General features: G+C 41.9%; 1 protein-coding gene across 4 annotated transcripts in view; it reads left to right on the forward strand.

The window, feature by feature from the left end:
- Tbc1d31 (TBC1 domain family member 31) overlaps positions 1–20,753 on the forward strand; it is a 52,963-nt gene that overhangs the window by 15,428 nt on the left and 16,782 nt on the right. For all 4 annotated transcript variants that reach the window (XR_005286865.2, XM_038342533.2, XM_038342534.2 and 1 more), the window contains 10 exons: positions 2,852–3,003; positions 5,055–5,214; positions 7,383–7,583; positions 10,405–10,581; positions 12,673–12,752; positions 12,837–12,983; positions 16,528–16,661; positions 18,351–18,484; positions 19,086–19,265; positions 20,157–20,389. Coding sequence is in view for 3 of the 4 variants with exons in the window: in XM_038342533.2 (XP_038198461.1) it covers positions 2,852–3,003; positions 5,055–5,214; positions 7,383–7,583; positions 10,405–10,581; positions 12,673–12,752; positions 12,837–12,983; positions 16,528–16,661; positions 18,351–18,484; positions 19,086–19,265; positions 20,157–20,389 (1,598 nt within the window). In the remaining variant the exon portion in view is untranslated. The remainder of the gene's footprint in view (positions 1–2,851; positions 3,004–5,054; positions 5,215–7,382; positions 7,584–10,404; positions 10,582–12,672; positions 12,753–12,836; positions 12,984–16,527; positions 16,662–18,350; positions 18,485–19,085; positions 19,266–20,156; positions 20,390–20,753) is intronic.

Consider the following 20,753-nt stretch of genomic DNA (forward strand, 5'->3'; position numbering starts at 1 on the left):
CGCAGCCCCTTTGGGAATTGAATGGCACTTTCATAGGGTTTGTGTATTAGATATCCTGCCTGCAAGGTATTTACATTGTAGTTTATAACTGTAGGAAAGTTATGGCTATGAAGTAGCAATAAAAATAATTTTATGGTTGGGGGTCACCACAATATGAGAAACTGTATTAGAGGGCCGCAGCATTAGGAAGGTGAAATGGATTAAATATTCTTGAGAACTCTGAGAGAAAGAGGGAAGGCAGAAAGGAAAGGTGATGGAGTTAGAGAGAAAGCAAAGAGGCCATGCCTCTGAGCCCTCTGGCTTCCAGCATATCTGCATGGTCGCTCCCTCTGCAGGCCTGCCACCGTCATGCTGCGTGATGATGTAGCCAGAGACCCACCAGATCCCAGCAGGAGCAAGACTGTGCTCTCCGCCCTCTAGAACTGTGAGCTAAATGCATAGCCAACAGCATCTTGTCATGGCAATAGAAAATGACAAATACAGAAAGCTTAGAGTTTTCATACGCCACAAGGAAGCAAGTCTCGCCCCCCCCCAGCTCAATTGTCCCCCCTCCCGTGCATTTTGTTAATTTTTTTGAAGGTTTTTTTCTAAGTACTTAATGTTGTCAGGAGATGACATTATCTAAATAATAATGACATGTTTCATTAGGAACAATTTTATAATCATTAAAATCTAGCAATTAAAATCACAAATCTGGTAATGAATAATCATGCAGGCAATAATCTTATCACAGCTATTCACCTAAAATAGAAGTTGATGCTCATTAACTTTTAAGCCTTTGCTTCTCCCAGTAGGAATAAACTTTATTACTTTTCTACAAAAAAAATGACTGCTAATTAAAATAAGAATTTTCTGAAGTCACTTTTTGACACCAGTTTTGAAAGTGTCTTAATGTGTTCATTATGGATTATAATATATTCATTGCCAATTCTTGCTCTAAGATCATGTTATAAATCTTCTCACATAGTAAGTCTGTATCAGAAGGTCCAGGGATGGCCTGTGGCATTGTGTGCCCAGCACAAGTGAGGAGCAGGGCCCTTCCGATTGGGCTCTGTTGATCTTAGGTACTTTGGTTAGGCTTTTATGTGTCTTATCAACAATGACCTTGACTTCTATGTTTCATGGTACTTTATATACATGTTTATGTGTAGCATATATATTTGTGTGTGTGTGTGTGTGTGTGTGTGTGTGTGTGTGTGTGTGTGTGTGTGTGTATACGTTTTATGCAGTTAAATCCAGAGAGATATATTGAGGCTGTCAGTGATCAATTTCAGTATTTTGGATTTTGTTTTGGGGTGCCAGGGATGGAATTCAGGTGCCTCTGGCATGCTAGACAATCACTCTACTGTTGAGCCACAACCACACCCCTAGCCCTAGAAAAACCTTTATATTCAAAAAGAGACATTGGTTAAAGCTTATGTAACAGAAAAGTGAGAAATAGAATAAAAGATGCCACTTCCATTATGCAGAGGTGGCGCACGCCTTTAATCCCAGCAGAAGCGGAGGTTATATAAATTCAAGGCCCTCTGGACTGTTATACAGAGAAACCCTGTCTTGAAAAAACAAACAAAAAACATTTTCAGCTCTGCTTCCACCCTCAGTTCTCTTATTTAAAGTGACATGTCTAATCAAATGTGGTTGTGTATACACTTTCATTTCGTGGGAACACATAGTATTTACATTTATCATCACATTTCCAGTGGTTCCCAGAGGACTTACTCTTCAGAGTCGTTAACTGGTTCGGGAGGGATGCTATTAAGACCTTTGAGGCATGTGGGACTCTCTTGTCTAGAGAGGACCATGACGGAGCCTTTCTAGGCTTCCACCAACATGCAGTATTCTTTAGCGTGGTTTATGTTTTTAATAGTGTTCGTATGAATACAGAATCGGAATCCCTGAACCACGTGGGTGTTCTGAGAGAGGCATTGTTGAGCAGTTTTGTTGTGTGAACACGGCAGCATGCTCACACAATCCAGATGGTACAGGTCAGTGACTCTGGATGTAGCCATGGAGCATGTGAGCAGGAGGTGTCTGAAGCTGCTGCCAGTGTGAAGCAGCATGCTCAGAAAAAGTGGGAGGATTATCTGAAGTGGTGATTAAAAGTGGAATAGATGTATGAACTGGAAACAGTCATGCTTACTATTACCGTGTTAGGCACTGTACATTATTGCGTACACTGAATGCAACTGGCATTGCAGGTTTGTTTACACCAACATCATCGTAGATGGTTTTTGTTTGTTTGTTTGTTTTTGAGACAGTTTCTGTAGCTTTGGAGCCTACCCTGGAACTAACTTCTGTAGGCCAGGCTGGCCTCAAACTCACAGAGTCCGCCTGCTTCTGCCTCCTGAGTGCTGGGATTTAAGGTGTGCGCCATCACTGCCTGGCATCATAAACATATGAGCAGTGAGTTTTGTGCTACAGCTTTACAACATGCTGCTAGGTACTGGAGATTTTCATCTTCATTGAATGTATGGACAATAGGCAGATGACTGTATAGCACATGTGTACTTTGTATATGTATATAAATATGTCCATTAGTGTAAAATATTTGATTCAGAGGTATCTAATTTTCATCAGAGGCATCTAATTATTAGATATAAGCTGACATTTTAAATTGTTATTGAGAATTTTATGTATTTCATCATTGTAGTCAACTTTTTAGTTGAAAGGGTTTGCCATTATTTTTATTTATTATAGCTTATGAAATACTGGTATTATACTATCATATATTAAGATGTATTTTCTCAGTGTTAGAAGAGATCAACTTAAAAGAAGAAAATAACTGTGTGTAGTTTTAAATTTAAGAGGACTGTGTGGACCCAGGGTGAAAGGTGACCTTCTCTGTCTCTAGGTTTTCTTTCTCCCGTTCAGTAATACAATCCTCAGCTGCTTTAAAGACAACTCCATCTTCGCCTGGGAATGTGATACTCTGTTTTGCAAGTACCAATTACCGGCTCCACCTGAAGGCTCTAGCATCGTATACAAAGTGTTTGCTGTGACCAGGTAATAGGCATTTTTAAGAAATTTAGTTTCTATTTAAAAATTCTAAATTTCTATTTAGGATCTTGGGGGAAAATCCTTCAGCTTTAGATGTAATCTACAGACCTTTGACTTTACTTTATCATGCGAACTTTGGTTTTTCAAGACAGGGTCTCTTTGTAGCCCTGGTTTTCCTAGAATTAGCTCTATAGACCACACTGCCTTGCCTCTGCTTCCGAAGTGCTAGGATTAAAGATTTGCATCACTACTTCCTGGCTATTGTGCCAACTTTTGATTATATATAAAAATGGAGAAACTTGTGCACTCATCAGCTGGACAGTTGTCAGCCAGTTCTGGTCCTATTTCTGTCTCTGCCCATTTCTCTGTTGTCTTGTTTAGGAGCAAAGCTTACATGAATCATCTCATTGGTAAATATTTCAGTGTGTCTTTCTACCGTTGGGGAACATAACCATACTGTTGACTGAGGTTTCTGTTCTGCCCAGTTCCCGCAGTCATTAAGTCCCAAAGAAATCACACAGAGGCCTACATTGATTATAAACTGAATGGCCTAGTATCTCAGGCTTCTTATAACTCTTATAATTTATATTAGCCCATAATTCTTGTCTGTGTTAACCACGTACTTTTATACCTTTTTCGTTCGGCAAGGCAGTCACATCTTGCTTGCTCTGTGTCTGACTTCCTCTCTGTCTGGGTGATGACTGCAGACTTTCTTCTTCCCAGAATTCTCATTGCCCCACCTCTACTTCCTGCCTGGCTACTGGCCAATCAGCGTTTATATAAAACACAAGTGACAGGGTACAGACCATTGTCCCACAGCACTCCCCTCCCCATTTTTTAAACAAGAACTCTGATTCGAATCTCCTTTGTTGAGCTTTTCTACTGACCATTATCCATAACAACTTGTAACCAACATTCTAAGCAAAGACAAATATCCATAATCCATATTTTGGGAATGTGGGCATAGTTTACCAGGCTATTTCCTGCTGATTGGGGGCGCTGATAATCTTATGGGGACCTAAAGAAAATTTAGAATTACGATCAAGTCTGACTGGATTATACTGTGAGGCTTGATCATCTCAGGCAGCATCTTGAATCTGTTCTGGATGTAGAACTCAGACATCTGCACCATCTGCTCCTATTGAAGATTTTTCAGGGGGGTCTTCCTTGATCAAACCTGATTTTTCTAATCCAGAATGAATTCACAGCCTCTCATTTCCTGTAGAAACAAAAGCAAAACCTCTTTTCCAAAATAACATACCTTTTGACTTATATTTTAAAGTCAGGGTATTTTCAAAATATATATGTTGGATTAATCCAACAGCATTTATAATCAGATATCTTTTAGCAGCTTTTGCTCCTTCCTCAGCCATCAAACAATTTAAAGACAATACAATAACATACAGTATCCAGACTCTATGTATTTTTCATCTTTACATGGCTTTATTTTAACCTCTATTTCTTTTATTTTTATTTTTAATTCTTGACAGGGTTTATCTGTGTATCTTTGGCTGTCCTGGAATTTACTCTGTAGACCAGGTTGTCCTTGAACTCACAGATCAGCCTGTCTCTGCCTCCCAAGTGTTGGGATTAAAAGTGTGTGCCACCACACCTAACTACTCTCTTTTTTTCTTTTTTCTTTTAAGGACTTTATCCTTCTTTCCCCCCAAGCCTACATAAACACACAGTAAACCATTTAGAGGTTTTCTTCATCTTTGAATCTATCTTTATTATATATCTCTTTTTCTGACCACATGAGTCTTTAATTTGCTAAGCAATATGGCTAGGATTAAATGAGAACGCTTGCCTCTAGCAAGCAGAGCCCACCCAAGAAAGTGCTGCTATCAAGAAGCTGTGAACCTGAGCCATCCTGTATGGTCCACGGGCCACATGTAGTCTTCTTTTCCTCAGGAGCGTAAATAGCCGTGTTCCCAGAGTCCAGAGGTGCCTAAGGTCGGCGTGACCAGTTGACCTCACAGCAGACTGCAGGCAAGCACTGCTGCACACACAGCTCAGTTGCTCTTGGTCCCTCACTGGGTTTGTATTTTTAAATGTAGAGATGGCCGAATCTTGGCTGCTGGAGGCAAATCCAACCACCTGCATTTGTGGTGTTTGGAGACCACACAGCTCTTCAGAATCATCCAGATGCCTACTAAGGTCCGAGCTGTTCGCCATCTGGAATTCCTTCCTGACAGCTTTGATGCTGGTTCCAATCAGGTTAGTAACAGAAAGAGCCAGCTCTGCTTCCAGACCCATGTTGGCTCTGTTGTTCAGGTATTTCTCTTTTTAATCATCCCTATTCTTTGAAAGTTTCCACATTTATACAAAGTATGCTAGCCATATCCACCCACACTACCTCCCTCCAGCTCCCCATAATGCCCCCACCCCACCCGCATCCCAGCTTCATCTTCATCAGCTCCTATGCCACCTGTAACATGATTGACACAATTCTTAAATTTTACCTATTTTGTGTGTGTGTGTGTGTGTGTGTGTGTGTGTGTGTGTGTGTGTGTGTGGACTCTAGAGTTGAAGAAAATTCAAAAGCCTGTGTTCTTTAGTATTACTGATAAATAATTGCTTTAACTTTAAATTGACAGTCACAGTCATAAATTTAAAGTTAAATTCATATGTGGTTCATGTAGTTAATACACACATATGTAATATGTAAGCTCATGGGTATCTTAACTTGTTTTACTTAAGATTTCTAAATCGTTCATTCATGTGGTTAGAATTGTAAAGTTTACAAATAGGTATTGGAGGTTAGCTGCATCCTGTCTCCTGTTTGTGTAGTTATTCACTCCCTCTGCCCCACACAGCCTTATACTGGTGCGGGACAATTGTCTATATTCTGTCAATTATGTTTTAAATAAACACTGATTGGCCAGTAGCCGGGCAGGAAGTATAGGCCCAACAACCAGACAGGAAGTAGAGGCGGGTCAATGAGAATGGGAGAATTCTGGGAAGGAGGCAGCCCATTCCTCCCCAGTCCTGTCTCAACCACAGAAGAAGGAAGATGTGATTGACCCACTGAAAAAGGTACCGAGCCATGTGGCTAACATAGATAAGAATAATGGGCTAGCCGGGCGGTGGTGGCGCACGCCTTTAATCCCAGCACTCCGGAGGCAGAGGCAGGCGGATCTCTGTGAGTTCGAGGCCACCCTGGTCTACAAGAGTTAGCTCCAGGACAGGCTCTAAAGCTGCAGAGAAACCCTGTCTCGAAAAACCAAAAAAAAAAAAAAAAAAAAAGGAAAAGGAAAAAAAAAGAATAATGGGCTAATATAAGTTATAAGAGTTAATAAGAAGCCTGAGCTAATGGGCCAATCAGTTTATAACTAATATAGACTTCTGGGTGATTCTTTGGTACCTAATGACTGTGGGAATCAGGCAGGAAAGAAAACTCAGACATTATACCTTTTTTCTTAATTTGGGAATTATTCTATATTAGTACAAAATGACTTTCATGGCTTCATAATATTTATATTCTTCTTTATCTGTGTTTAAATCAGATGTGTTTAAATAATTTCTCTGTTATTGGGCACTTAATATATTCTTAGTCCTTTTTGTTATAAGTGTTGCCTCACTAGATAACTAAATTTTCGCAAATGTCATTTTTCATATCCTATTTGTAGGATAAAAATCTGAGAGTTGAAGTCATTTCACAGAGTTATCTGTAATTAGGGCAGGGTCTTTCCAAATTGCTCTCAAGAGCAGCCTGCGTCTGCTGCACACATGGAGCGCTGTGCCCGCCAGCAAGCCAGTGGAAGAGCTTTTCCTGTTACCACCGTGCAGCAACACGACACTGGAATGGCAGAGTTGTGTGCTTATAGGTTGTAGCCATGGCCCCCAGGCCACAGGTGCAAGAGGCTTTGCCCACATAATACAATCATATGACTTAAATTTACATTATTTTCCCATTGAAGACTAGCTTCCTACTACTATAGCCCATAATCTCAGTCCATTCACCAAATGTCAGTTAGAGTGGCTGAAGATTGGCAGGGAGTGGGGAGCCTTCACCAAGAGCACATGTGCCTCGTTCCTGCCGCTGACAGCCAGTGTGGAGGTGAAGGTCAGCACCTGACCCTGTGTCTCGGTGGAGGTGACCTGCCTAGGGGAGCCAAAGCCTTCCATGGTTTCCAGGGGTGTACTCCATACCATGTCAGAGTCAGACACATCCACACGAGCCATCATTAGTGGCTTCAGAATGCATAATGGCTCACTGGAAGTTGAACTGCCCTCTTAGAAATTATATAAAATGAATACATTACTTTTAAAATATGTTTGCATGACACACATATAAATGTACACACATATAGCTAGTCTCTATGCATGTGAACTCCCAGGCACTGGGCTCTCAAGTGTCACAGTGTCGTCGTTTGTCTCCTCAGGTTCTCGGTGTGCTGAGTCAAGACGGGATCATGAGATTTGTCAACATACAGACTTGTAAACTTCTCTTTGAAATTGGGAGCGTCGAAGAAGGAATTAGCTCATCAGTAATTAGCCCACATGGTCGGTACATAGTATCTATTATGGAAAATGGAAGTCTGAACATATATTCTGTTCAGGCTTTAACACAAGAAATAAATAAGGTATGTCCTCCAGTAACTGACTCTGCTCTCTGCACTTCAATATTGTATCACCAAGGAGGAAATATTTCCTCTGTGCTGTTTTCTAACTTCTTTAGGACGCATCTGTTTTTCTGGATATGCTCCCCTGGCTCTGATTTCTCACCAGGCTCCTTCTCAGCTGTGCTCACCTCATCAGCGTCACCCGTGGTCCCTTTTCCAAAGGAGGCCTTTAATCCCAGCGTCCTGGTTTCCATCCCGCTCTTTCTTCTCACCTTGTAGGTTACAAGCCTTGGAGCGCTGTGGCCATTTCTGTTTCTTTTCTAATCCAGTCTCTGCTAAGTCATAAGATTTCTTAAGTTTGAGATTTGTCTCTAGCCACTTCTCATCTACTCTATCCCCTAGCTATCATTTACCTATCATGCATCTGTCCATCATCTCTGTTACGCTCTATCATCTTCTCATCTGTCTGTCATCTGTCTGTTAATCTGTCAATTGTCTGTCTTTGCTACCTGTTCTCTATCTTGGTCTTTATTAACTAATTCTGAGTTACAGTAATTTAAACAAATTTCCTAAAATCAGTCTTCAGTGGCTATTCCTCCTATCAATCCATCTTCTACATGACATTTTTATAAAATAATGTTTTCTTCATCATTTTTTATGATAAATTTAATTTTTTCATTTTGTGCACATTGGTGTTTTGCCTGTGCTTTTATGTCTGTGTGATGGTGTTCAATCCCTTGCAACTGGAGTTACAGGCTGTTGTAAGCTGCCATAAATGCTAGAAATCGGACCCGGGTCCTCTGGAAGAACACCCAGTGCTCTCAGCCGCTGGGCTGTCTCTCCAGTCCCTCGTCATTTCATGATTTAAAATGTTTAGTGTGTATGTAGGCACATGTGTGCCATGGCATGTGTATGAAGGTCATAGGACAACTCTCAGGCGGGGGTCTCTCTAGCCGCTACATGGTGGGATCCAGCTAGAAATCAGGCCATCAGACCTGTGTACAGTTGTCTCTCTCCTCGGAGCCACTCTTCTGTCTTACGATTTCTTAATATTATCTTGATGCATTCATTCCACACTCCTTTAATACCCTTGGCCCCACTACAGTTGAGTAGGACAAGGCTTTTACTGCTTTATCTCTCATGCTATAATCAAAGTATCTTTCCGAGTCTGCACAGAATCATGAGTTTTGCATTTTACATTTTGACTCTTTTTGTTGTGATTTTACTGTTTTACGGACCCTCAAGAATAGTGCTCAAGCTCAGTCTGGTTTTTCTTAAGCACAAGAAAGCTATGTTGTGCCTTAAGGGAAAATATATATCCTAAACTCATTTGGGTGTGAGTTAGTGCTATTAGCTGAGAAGTCAGTAAGGGTTTTTGTTGTTGTTGTTGTTGTTGTTGTTTTAATTTTTTGTTTTGTTTTGTTTTTGGTTTTTCGAGACAGGGTTTCTCTGAAGCTTTGAAGCCTATCCTGGAATTAGCTCTTGTAGACCAGGCTGGCCTCGAACTCACAGAGATCCGCCTGACTCTGCCTCCCGAGTGCTGGGATTAAAGTCGTGCACCACCACTGTCCGGCCAGTAATAAGTTATCTTTAAACAGAAACACATATCAAAGTAAGGTTATGTGTTACAAGTCAGTTGATGATATGTAAATGAGGCTCCCTAACTTTTTCCTGGAATCAGTGGTTCTGTTTCTACTAATTCAGTACTTGGGATGATTCTATATAATTATGTACTTGAAATGACAAGACTCATCTAATAGATGTGTTCATGCATGTGTGTATTTGTGAGTATGTATTTTCTATCATATGGAATTATAATCTGTTTCTCATATATAATCTATATTACATAAAATATGCAATTATAGATGCCATAGCTCTGCTTTTTTTGTTGGAACATTTAATGTATGTTATTTTTTTTAAATCACCAGTATATTAAGTATATCCCACTGAGTGTCTTTAGCCTGTTCATTTGATTTTCCACTACCGACTAAAGGAGGTGGAAAGAGACTGAGTCACCTCCTGGTGCTGCTGTGCGCCCAGCCCACTGAGAGCACAGCAAAGGAAAGCTTGCTCCAAAGTGGACTCGTCTTTTACTTTTTGGGCACATTGCCCAGAGTCTCTGTGGCTGTTGCAGGTGCATGAATGTCTAGCTGCTTTTCCTGTGCAAACCTTGACTTACCTGTCCCCTTTCTCCCAAGTTTTGCTTCATTTTCCCGTCATTAGAGAATTTCCAATGTGATTCTAATGAAGTCAGTGAATCCTTACATATTCATTACAGAGAGGAGTTGAATTCAGTCCCATGTCCAGCTCTAGCCTTGGGGAGATTGTGCTTAGAGCCAAGGAGGAGGCCCCAGCAGGGGACATAATTTCAGCATAGAGGCTTAATAAAAACTTAGAATGAACTGAAACTAAAGAATGAACAGTTCAGCAATATTAAAGATGACCGTAATTTGGTCAATCATTATGATGCCACCCCGAGATGAAGAATTACATCATGGAAGGGGGCACTTTAGAACTTGGCCTGTGTGACCTTTTTGCTCATTTCCTTTGAATAAGGAAGATCATCTGATTTCAAAAGGAGTGCCATTTATGAAGAAAATGTTCTAGTGAGTCATTTCAGTTTGAGTAAGTTGATTGTAGGATTTTCCCACTCGAGAGCCCCCCCAAAAAACGAGCTCTTGGGTTCTGAGTGGTCTTGTCTAGCTGCCCTCTTAAGCCATTGATGCATTAAGGGACTGACAGCCGTCGCTGTATATTAATAGCCCTACTTTCCAAGAATACCCACTGTGGCAGATACGTATAGGTACATAAATACATGAAGCCTTTTTTTCCTCCTCTTCAGCCACCTCCCCCCTTAGTCAAAGTGATTGAGGATTTGCCTAATAATACACCGAGTTCTGGTAATCTTAAGATGAAAATGGTGTCAGGAGGAGTACAGCGGCCAGCAAGATCTAAAGAGAGCAGAATTCAAACGAGAACACTCAAGCAAGACCTGGCGGGTAACGTAGAAAACAAAGAGGTAAGAATGCATTATAATTCGACTCCAGCTTGCTGTGACCCTGCTGTAGGCTCAGCTCGTGATTTCAGGGCTGGTGTGGCTGGTGATATTGGAGGTGTGGTAATCTGAGGGGAGATGTGCTGTAGCAGCCTACCACGGTGGCACACACCTGCAATTCCAGCACTTACAAGGTAGAGACAGGATCCTGAGCTACATAGTGAGATGCTATCTCAAAACAAAACACAACAAACCCTAACAACTGGGTTCCATTTTTGGAACCCACACAGTAGAAAGAGAAAACCAACTCTGGCAATCGTCCTTTGATCTTCACCTGTGTTGTGGAATGCACTCACATGTTCACATATGCACATGCTAAGTAAATAAATGTTTCTGAAGGTGCTTTAAGTGTAAAACACATGCAGTAAGAAAGTAGGAAAGCCTGGAATGTAAAATATCTTATGAATTGACTTTATATTGATTATGTGTTAAAGTGGATTATGTTGGGTTAAATAAGTTATATTATGAAATTGGTTTTTTTTTTTCCTGTTTCTCTCTACTTTTATTAATGCTCTTGTTAGGAAATTTAGACGCCATTTGTGACTCGTGTTGTATTTTTATTAGTGCTGTAGAAGGTTATAACGGGAAAAACGGGAGCATGCTTTTTACACGGCCCCCTCTAGAGTCTGCCACTGCACAGGCAATAGTAGGATCACTCTGGGAGAAAGAGTTCAAAACGTTTTGTTTTTTAAAATTAAGTGTGTGGGTGCTGGAAAGATGGCTCAGTGATTAAGAGTATTGCCTGCTCTTCCAAAGGTTCTGAGTTCAATTCCCAGTAACCACATGGTAGCTCACAACCATCTGTAATGAGGTCTGCTGCCCTTAGGCATGCACACAGATAGAATACTGTACAATAAATGAATGAATGAATGAATGAATAAATAAATAAATAAATAACACCTAAAATTAAGTGTAAGTGCGCATGAGTGTGAGCAAGTCCATGAGTGCATGCATGTGCGTGTGTGCATGCGTGCGCATGAATGTGAACTCGTTGAGATCAGGACAACTTTCAAGTCAGTTCTCCCCTTCCACTGTGAGTTCCAAGAGTCAGACTCAGGTCACCAAGCTCGTGCAGCAAGCACTTTTGCCAAAACACTGAGCCATCTTATTGCCCCATGTTTTTCTGCTCTTTTTTAAATGTTTTTTTCTGCAAAGCATATATATTATTTTGAAATAGAAAATATAAATCTTCATAGAAATGTTTAACATTATCTTCAAGGAACGTTTTTATTGACAGTACAGTGCACATGCAAAGTACACAGTAAATTTTCAGCAACTGAATACACCCAGGCTACCAGTACCCACATTAAAGAATGAAATGTTACCACTCCCTTCTAGACTTTGTCCTTTGCCTCAGTGATAATACTCTCCTTGCTGGGGAGAGTGAGTATTGGAGAGATCTTTGCATTATACATATGTACTAAGTATGTGTTCTGCCTCATACCATAGGTTTGGTTAGTAAATACTGTCAGTTTTCCTAAGCCGTTGAAGTAATTCCTATTCCTAACACAGTAGAGAGAGAGTTCTAGTTATCCCATCTCTCCAGCAACACTTGGTATTTTTCACATTAATTTAAATAATTCTTCTATAAGCATTTCAATTATAAAACTTACATGTATGAAAGAATGTATGAAGCAGATTCCAGGTGTGTTGGTTGGTGTCTTCCTTCTTGGTGCTTTGTTAGGGGGGCAATATGAGTGAATGTCATATGCTTGTATGGCCATACTTGGGGGGCAGGAGAGAGGAAGCATGGATGGAAGGTCTGGGGGCATGAATATTTCTTACTGTATATTATGTTTAGTTCTGTTGGGTTGTTTGAAAGAGGAGCTTCCCTGTAGCTCAGGCTAGCTTCAAACTCATGACCCTGCAGCCCACTCTCTGAGTGCTGAGTTGCCAGCATGTGCCCCCTGCCCGTCCTCTGCCTGTGTTCTGAAGTCTAGCGGTCACTGTGGACTAGACTGCCATGTTGTGTTCTGAAGTCTGGCAGTCACTATGGACTAGACTGCCATGTTTTCAGTTCCACGGCTGTCACTTACCGATGCAATCTTTTTGTAGAATGAATTGTCCGAAGGATTAAATAAAAAACGTTTGCAAATCTTATTGAAAGGCTATGGGGAATATCCAACAAAATACAGGTAAAACTAGATTCTTTCATTCTAAGTCAGTTTTATTCAAAGCAGGTTTTTTTTTATTTATTTAAAATTAAATTTTTGTTTCAGAATGTTTATTTGGCGCTCTTTACTACAACTGCCTGAAAATCATACTGCATTTAGTAGCTTGGTGGATAAGGGGACTCATGTGGCTTATCTCAACCTTCAGAAGAAATACCCCATCAAAAGTAGAAAGCTCCTGAGAGTATTGCAGAGGTACGCTCAGCACACTGCAGCCATGCATGGGGATGGGACCCAGGAACTGCACGTTTTCCAAATCCCCTTCTCATAAAGTATCGCTTGGCCCTTGTCTGGTATGTAGGATTGTTTTAAAAACAAAACATACACACATCGTGTATGGGTGTTAGTTTGTGCTATGTACCAGAAAATCATACTCTCTCCAGTAATCTAAAGGAACAATGCAAAGTAGTGGAAAGAGCTTGGGGTTTAAGACAGAAGACCTAGTGTTGACTCTTTATTCCGTCATTTAATAACTGATAAAGGATATGTCTTTCCTCTCCCATCCTTAAATTTTTGGCAGGAAATGGAATGGGAGCTAATCACCCCAACACTGAGATTATTGGGGTGTTTGAAGAGCGTATCACTTGGAATGTTTACAGCAGTGTCTGGTTCATAGTAGACACGTGGTAAATGCTAGTTGTAAGCCCTTATGTCCAGCCGCAGCCCACCCATGCTTGGGGCGGAGCACAAAGCTGTGAGCGTACGTAAAACATTGGAAGATTGCTTTTCAGTCACTGTATCGCACAGTTTTCAAGGGTGGACTTCGTAGGTGGCATTGTGTCACATCACAAGGCTGAGCGTCTTCACAAGCATCTTCATTGCTAGGTAAATGTGGATTTAATTTACATTACAGGTAAAGAAACTAGGCATAGAGAGATTAGGTAATGTGATACGGTCACTTTTGTTAGAGCTGGAGTTGCTTCTGGTCTCTAAAATCCAAGACCTTTCTTCAGAGTTACATGTTTCTGATGAGAAACCACAAGCTTATGTAAAAGTAGGTCACCAGGAGCAGCCTGTGCCCTCGCTAGCTTCAGCAGCTGCCGTGGACCCTCCCACTGCAGTGTTCCTCCCTGGACATGCATGCACATGTGTGCTAAGTGTTTGTATGTGTGCCTTTCAAGGCTGGAGACACCGGTCCTCTAGCCCGAGCATGCGCACTGCCATTGTCATCGACAAGAAGGCTCACTCCTGTACCCGCATACCCAGTCAGCGTCCCCACTACTGACTGACGTGGGAAATGTTATGGTAAACTTGTTCAAATCTGAATTCAAACAAGTTACACAAACAATGTTTGATCGACCCCACCCCCTCGAAGTCTCTTTTATTTTCCTATTTTATTGTTTATTTGGCTTTTTGGAAGCAGTGCTGGAACTTTAGCCCTTCTACCTCATGAGAGCTGTGAGTCTGGGCGTGTGCCACCACCACACAGACCCCCTGGAGCCTCTTTTAATCTACAGGTTCTCTTTGTTTCCCTGGCAATGTATTTGGTGAAGAACCAGGAATTACCTTACATACTCTACCAAAGATTTTCTGGATTCTGGTGGTTTATTGCTTTCCTAGTGTTTGCCCTATTTCTCTTTATCCATGATGTACTCGCCACTGATCATGCGTGAAAGGTCCTGACAAGAGGTAGGACATTGCCAGGCTGTGGTGGCGCACGCCTTTAATCCCAGCACTCGTCAGTTCCAGGACAGCTAGCTCCAAAGCTACAGAGAAACCCTGTCTTGAAGGGGGGCGGGGAGAAAGTTGGGGTATTAATTTTCTTCAGTTGGATTTACTGGGAGACATCATAGGTGGTTTGTGTGTTTCTGTTAGGAGACTGACAGTCCCTGGTTGTTTCTCTCTTGAAGGTGGTACTGGTCATTGGTGATGAGCGTCTAGATCTGTCGTGTCCCAGAGATTAGCAAAACACTGACCATCTAGCTCTGTCATTCCTTCTCTTTTATTTTGTGGGAAATTTCTATAAAGAAAAATTTCCAGGGGTTGGGGAAATGGCTCAGTTCATAAAGCACTTGCCCAAGGATCTGAGTTCAGTCCCCAAAGCCCCCACAGAAATCTGGAGACTGTGCATATTTGCATTCCCAGTGACGGTAAGACAGAGGCAGAGACAGGCAGGTCCCTGGCAGCTCAGCAACCCACTAATTAGTCTGGCTCCGTCAGTGAAGTCCCAGGTCAAGAAGAGACCTTGTCTCAAACAAAAAGTGAAGGACACCTGAGGACAGCAGCTGAGATTGTCCTCTGGTCTCCTCTCACGGGCACTTGGGCTCCCTCACACACATGTAAAACATACATACAAAGAAAGACAACATCAACTTTTTTTTAGCCAGTCTTCGAAATACCAAATTAATTATCTTAGAGTGCCCCAAATAATAAGTTTATATATTATACACTTAGATTTAAACATAGGCCTTTCCAGTGGGCGGGTCATGAGAGGGCTGGTATTTCACTTGTTTGCTAATTTTCCTTTGTAGCCACCCTGTGCAATAGATAGCTACAAAGTGAGTTCTAGGACAGCCAGGGCTACTCAAGCCCTGTCTCAAAAAACCAAAATAGTAATAATAATAAATTTCAAAATAAGATAAAGTTTGGCAGAAATGTGTATGAGTCTGAATGAATTCAGAAAGGGGACTTATTAGAATGGCTTAAAAATCTGTTGTCCACCTAGTCCAATGATGTCCACCTGTCTCCCAGCGGGGAGTCCAAGGATCCAGTACTTGTTCGGTCCACGAGGCTAGATTCTAGCTGATCTTCAGTATGCGCCAGAGTCCTAAAGGCTGTAAAGCCTGTGAAAGACGGGCTTGCCAGCGAGAGTGAAGGCAAGCAGACAGAACACGCTTCCTTCTTCCTTGTCCTTTACATACACTGCTGCCAAAGGTGGGTCTGCCCACCTCAGAGATTAAAAGTGGGTCTTCCCACTTCAAATGAATTAATTAAGAAAAAATCCCTCACAGGTGTGCTCAGCCACTCCCGTTTTAGTTATTTCCAGATATAGCCAAGTTGACAACCAAGAATATCCATCACACAATGTTGACAGGACTGTGAGGAGCCTTGAGAAAACAGAGATCCCTTCACGGTGTCAGTGGCAGTGTACACAGACATTCCGTGGCGGGTTGTGTGGCGGTGGCTGCTGAAATTACAGCTGTGCATATCTTATGTGCTTACCCACCTGCTTTCCCTCTTGAAGGAGGAGGCATCTATAATGGTACTCAGTGCAGCATTGTTTAGAAAAGCAGAAAGACCCCAAGGCCCAATGACAGGAACCTTATTTAAATAAATGAGATTCCTCAGCACAAAGCTCTCATAGGCACCAAGAAAACATCATGAAGATATTTATGCTTCATAGACTGATGTGAACGTTTCCAGTATTAACTGAAAACTTCAGGCACAGAACACATATTTATGTAAACCACCATTTGCATGGGCTTAAGTTCTTTTATTGGTGATAAGGGCAGATTGGGTTTTGGGTTTTGGTTTGGTTTTAATGGGATTTCACCTTATATACCTGGCTGACCTGGACTTCACAATGTAGACTAGGCTGGCTTTGAATTCCCAGAGATCTGCCTGCTTCTGCCTCTCCATTGCTGAAATCAGGCGTGCGCCGCCACCACCCAGTGCTTCTGAAGAGGGGAACTATCTGATGGGGATAAGAGAGAAAGTCTCCACCAAATCCAATCAGTTACTCAGACATTTTTAATAATGCTATCCCTTTCTAGTTTTTATTTCCTTTTCTCATTTCCAGAACCCTCTCTGCATTAGCTCACTGGTCTGCGATCTTCAGTGACACACCGTATCTTCCACTCTTGGCTTTCCCATTTGTAAAATTATTCCAGAACAATCAGCTCATCTGTTTTGAAGTTGTTGCTACTCTCATAAGTAAGTACTTCATGACTGCAGAACCAAACCTTCCTGGTGTCTTGGCACCTTTGCCACCCTTAGGGAACCTAGAGCTCTTTATTTTTGAATCAGGAAGTATGAAACAGTCAAGTTTAGAGCAGAAGTAAACACGTCAGTCACTTATACGTGGAGAGTTGGAGTTTTTAGACACTATTGTTGCAGGCTAGACTCGGTTAGAAAGAAGCAGGTCTAACACTAGGTGGGGATTGGTTGTTTTCAGAGAACCGCTGTCCACTGGAGCCCTTTGCACACAGGGCCTGCTGGTTAGTGCCCAGGTGCTAGCTGCTGCCCTCTCCCCCATATTTGAGGCTCCTAAAGTTGAGCAGTTTGTATGATGCGTTGTTCTCGGTGTTGGAGTTTTGTTTGCTCATTTTCCCCTCGTAGCCACCCTGTGCAATGGCTAAGGCTATCCCCTTTCTAGAGATGAGGCCGAGGCACAGAGGACCCACATTCTCAGGCTAGTCAGGGCAGTCTGCTCCAGTAATTCACTGCATGTGTCATTCCCACAGCAGCAGTTAAAGAGGTGGAAACCTTGGCAAGATCTTGTTTCTGGCTTAATTATTAGCTCAGATTTCAATGTATGGCAATAAATGAAGTAATAGAGTTCTAGAGTTAGAAGGCCCTTATAGACAGTATAGTGCGCTGCTGTTGAAACCTCTGCTGCTGGTTTGTGATGGGTGGTCATAGCATCAAGGAACACAGCTTAAATTGCTGACGGCTCATGGTCCATCATGGGAGGGGAGTCACGGCAGCAGAGTGTCCACAGGCTGCAGCAGGAAGTACCCACTGGTGCCGATGTACCACACGCTCTCCCCTATGCCTCCTAGGGCCCCATCATGGAGCAGAGCCACAGTACTGATGGGGGCTCTCCTCGTCTCAGCGAGACTTCTGGAGCTGTCCTCACAGACATGCCCAGAGGTTTGTCTCCTGGGTGATTTTAAGTCCTGTCAAGTTGACAATAAGGGTAAACCAAACACATAGCCCTTTGTTAATCAAAGACAGAAAATACAGGAGTCAGCAGGAACCAGAAGGGCCAACATGTTGGATTAGGAATGGTTTGGAAGTGTGTGTGTTTGTGTGTGTGTGTGTGTGTGTGTGTCTACACGTGTTTTTATTGACACATTTTCAATGACTTCTCTGAAGAAATTGGCAAATTCTCTATATGCCTAAGTTAATATATTAACACCATGGTTATGTTTCATGTTCTAGAAACTAAAAAGATATTAACTCTTCTTTATTCATGAGCATATCGAAGAGCAAAATAAAAAAATTATTTCATTGGGGCTGGTGGAACAGGGCTGCGATCCAGAGGCTGGGGCAGGTGGACCACAAGTGCAAGGCCTGCCTTAGAGCCTATAACTAACTAAATAAATGAATGAGTAAATAGCTGGGGGTACAGCTTAGCAGTAGCTTTGCCTGGCATGTATAAGGCCCCTGTGTCCAACCCACAGAGCTAGAGATAGAAAGTTCCAGTGCCGTTGCCTGTAATCCCAACATTAGGTTGGCTGAGACAGGAGCTCCAGGAGTTTGATACTAGCCTGGGAATATGAATACATGCATGCATGCATACATAGATACACACACACACTGAGACTGTCTCAAAAAATTCTTTTATAATACATAAAAGTATTTAAAGACAAAATTTCTGATTATTTTTTTCCTTTGTAGTCAATTGGTGTCAACATTGGTTTGAGTACTTTCCTAACCCTCCCATCAATATTCTTAGCATGATAGAAAATGTTTTGGCATTTCATGACAAGGAACTGCTGCAGCACTTTATAGAGCGAGATGTGACCTCCCAGGTAAGAAGGACTTTAGAATGCCATCTCTATTGTGAGATGTGACCTCCCAGGTAAGAAGGACTTTAGAATGCCATATCTATTGTGAGAGCCAGGATTGACTTTGCTATGGATAAAGCAGTATTTCCCCCAATGAATAATGAAAGATATATTCTACTTTGTAATTTTTATTTTTAGATTAATTTATTTGTGTGTGTGTGTGTGTGTGTGTGTGTGTGTGTGTGTGTGTGTGTACACGTTTGTGGGCATGTGTGCAGGACTTACACTTGGGTTATCTAGCTTGATGGGACTGCCTGCTGAGCTGTCGGCCGCAGTCTGTATTTTTTAACAATTCGCCATTCTTCTTTATTAAGTTGCCTTCCTGAAAGTCTATGAAGAGAGTCCAGATAGTTGCTGAGGGTGCAGTTCAGTGGTCGAGCACTTGCCTTGTGTCCACAAGGCCCTGGGTTGATCTCTGGCCTGGGGTAAAGCAGACCTGTTGCCCAAATTCACAAAGTTCTTTTCATAATTAAACACTGAATATATGTACTGCATAATTTAAATTTCCATTGACTCTTTTGACTTTTAGATTATCAGTGTGATATCCGTTTCTTGTTTGCTTTAGCTGTACGCCTGGCCTCTCCTTGAAACTGTGTTCTCAGAAGTGCTGACAAGAGAGGAGTGGCTCCGCTTGTTTGATAATGTCTTCTCCAATCACCCTTCCTTCCTCCTGATGGCCGTGGTGGCCTACAATACCTGCTCTAGAGCACCTTTGCTCAACTCTACTCTTAAGGATGATATTGAGGTAAATACCCGTCCATGGAGAGGGTTCTCTAGGCTGGAAATATGGTCAATGGTGGAGTGTTTGCCTAGCACACACAAGACCCCGGGTTCCGTCCCATCACTCACTGAGTCAACAACAAACCCCAAACAAGAAGTTCTCAAATCTCATTTGTTTATGCTAAGAAGTACATTTCTTTACTGAGAGCCTACAGGGTCAGGCATTGATGTTAGGTGGTGGGAATATAATAGATAAAATGCTGGACCACATCCCTGACCTCGTGATTATTGATAAGCAGGTTGTTATAACTGTACTGTTTTCTCCTTTGTAAAGAGCATTTAACACTTGATTGTTGCTTGTTCTTTGAATGATCTCATGCGTGGCTCCTTTGGTCTGTATTTGTCTGGAAATGTGTATAGGTGGAACTTGAGAGTTTTATTTACTGTGCATAGCCAGTTTCGGATTATTGAGACAACAGCTTGTTATGTAGCCCAGGCTGGCTCAAACTCAGTCTGTAGCACAGGCTAGCCTGGGACTCACAGCAGTCCTCGGCCTTTGCTTCCTAGTGCTGGAATTATAGGCCTGAGACGTGTGATAGCAGCACTAGGAGGCTGAGGCAGGAGGGTCACAAGTTTGAGGCTAGTTTGGACTTTGTAGCAAATTCTGCAGGAGCCTAAACTGTTACACAGTGACAGAGAGCCTCCCCTTCCCCTCTCTGTGCTCCACAACTCTGGCTTCAAAGCTCAGGCCTCACCCAGCTAGTGTTTCCCCCAATCTTCTTAAGGTCAGTTGCTGTTTCTCTTGCCCCTTTGAATGTACGCCTCTGCATCTCATGGTGTCCTCGTTTTTACTACTTTTGAGTAGTAGTTAGCTTTACTGCATAAACTCTGATTTAAACATCAAGTTTTCTTACAGTATTTTTTTCACCATCGGAATAACCTGGACATAAATGTTGTAATTAGAGAAGTTTATCGTCTCATGGAGACTACGCCTGCTGATATTCATCCAAGAAGCATGCTGGATGCTTTTGTTGCATTGACCAAAGGGCAATATCCCATATTTAATCAATATCCAAAGTTTATTGTGGACTATCAGACACAGGAACGAGAAAGGATCAGGAATGATGAATTGGATTTCTTGAGAGAGAGGTAATCATGTAATTATTCTTGATATAAACAAAACATTGTAAATAAGAAAGGCTTTTTTTCTTTAGGTTATTTTTATTTATGTGTATGTATGTGTCCCTGCATGGGTTTGTGGGCACTGTGTGTGTGTAGGTGCCCATTGAGACCAGAGAATGGCAGGTCCCCTGGAGTTACAGGTGGTTATGGGTACTAGAAATCGAACCTGGTCCTCTGCAAGAGCAGCACACAATCTCAACCTCTGAGCCTTTTCTCCAACCCCAAGTAAAAGCTTTTAATGAGAAGTCAGTTTGAATTCTAAAGTATGTGCATAAAATCCAAATTTGAAGGCTAGAGGTGTCTTCAAAGATGCCCAATTCCTCCTGTATCT

Source organism: Arvicola amphibius, chromosome 9, assembly GCF_903992535.2.
Source record: "Arvicola amphibius chromosome 9, mArvAmp1.2, whole genome shotgun sequence".
Lineage (NCBI taxonomy): Eukaryota > Metazoa > Chordata > Mammalia > Rodentia > Cricetidae > Arvicola > Arvicola amphibius.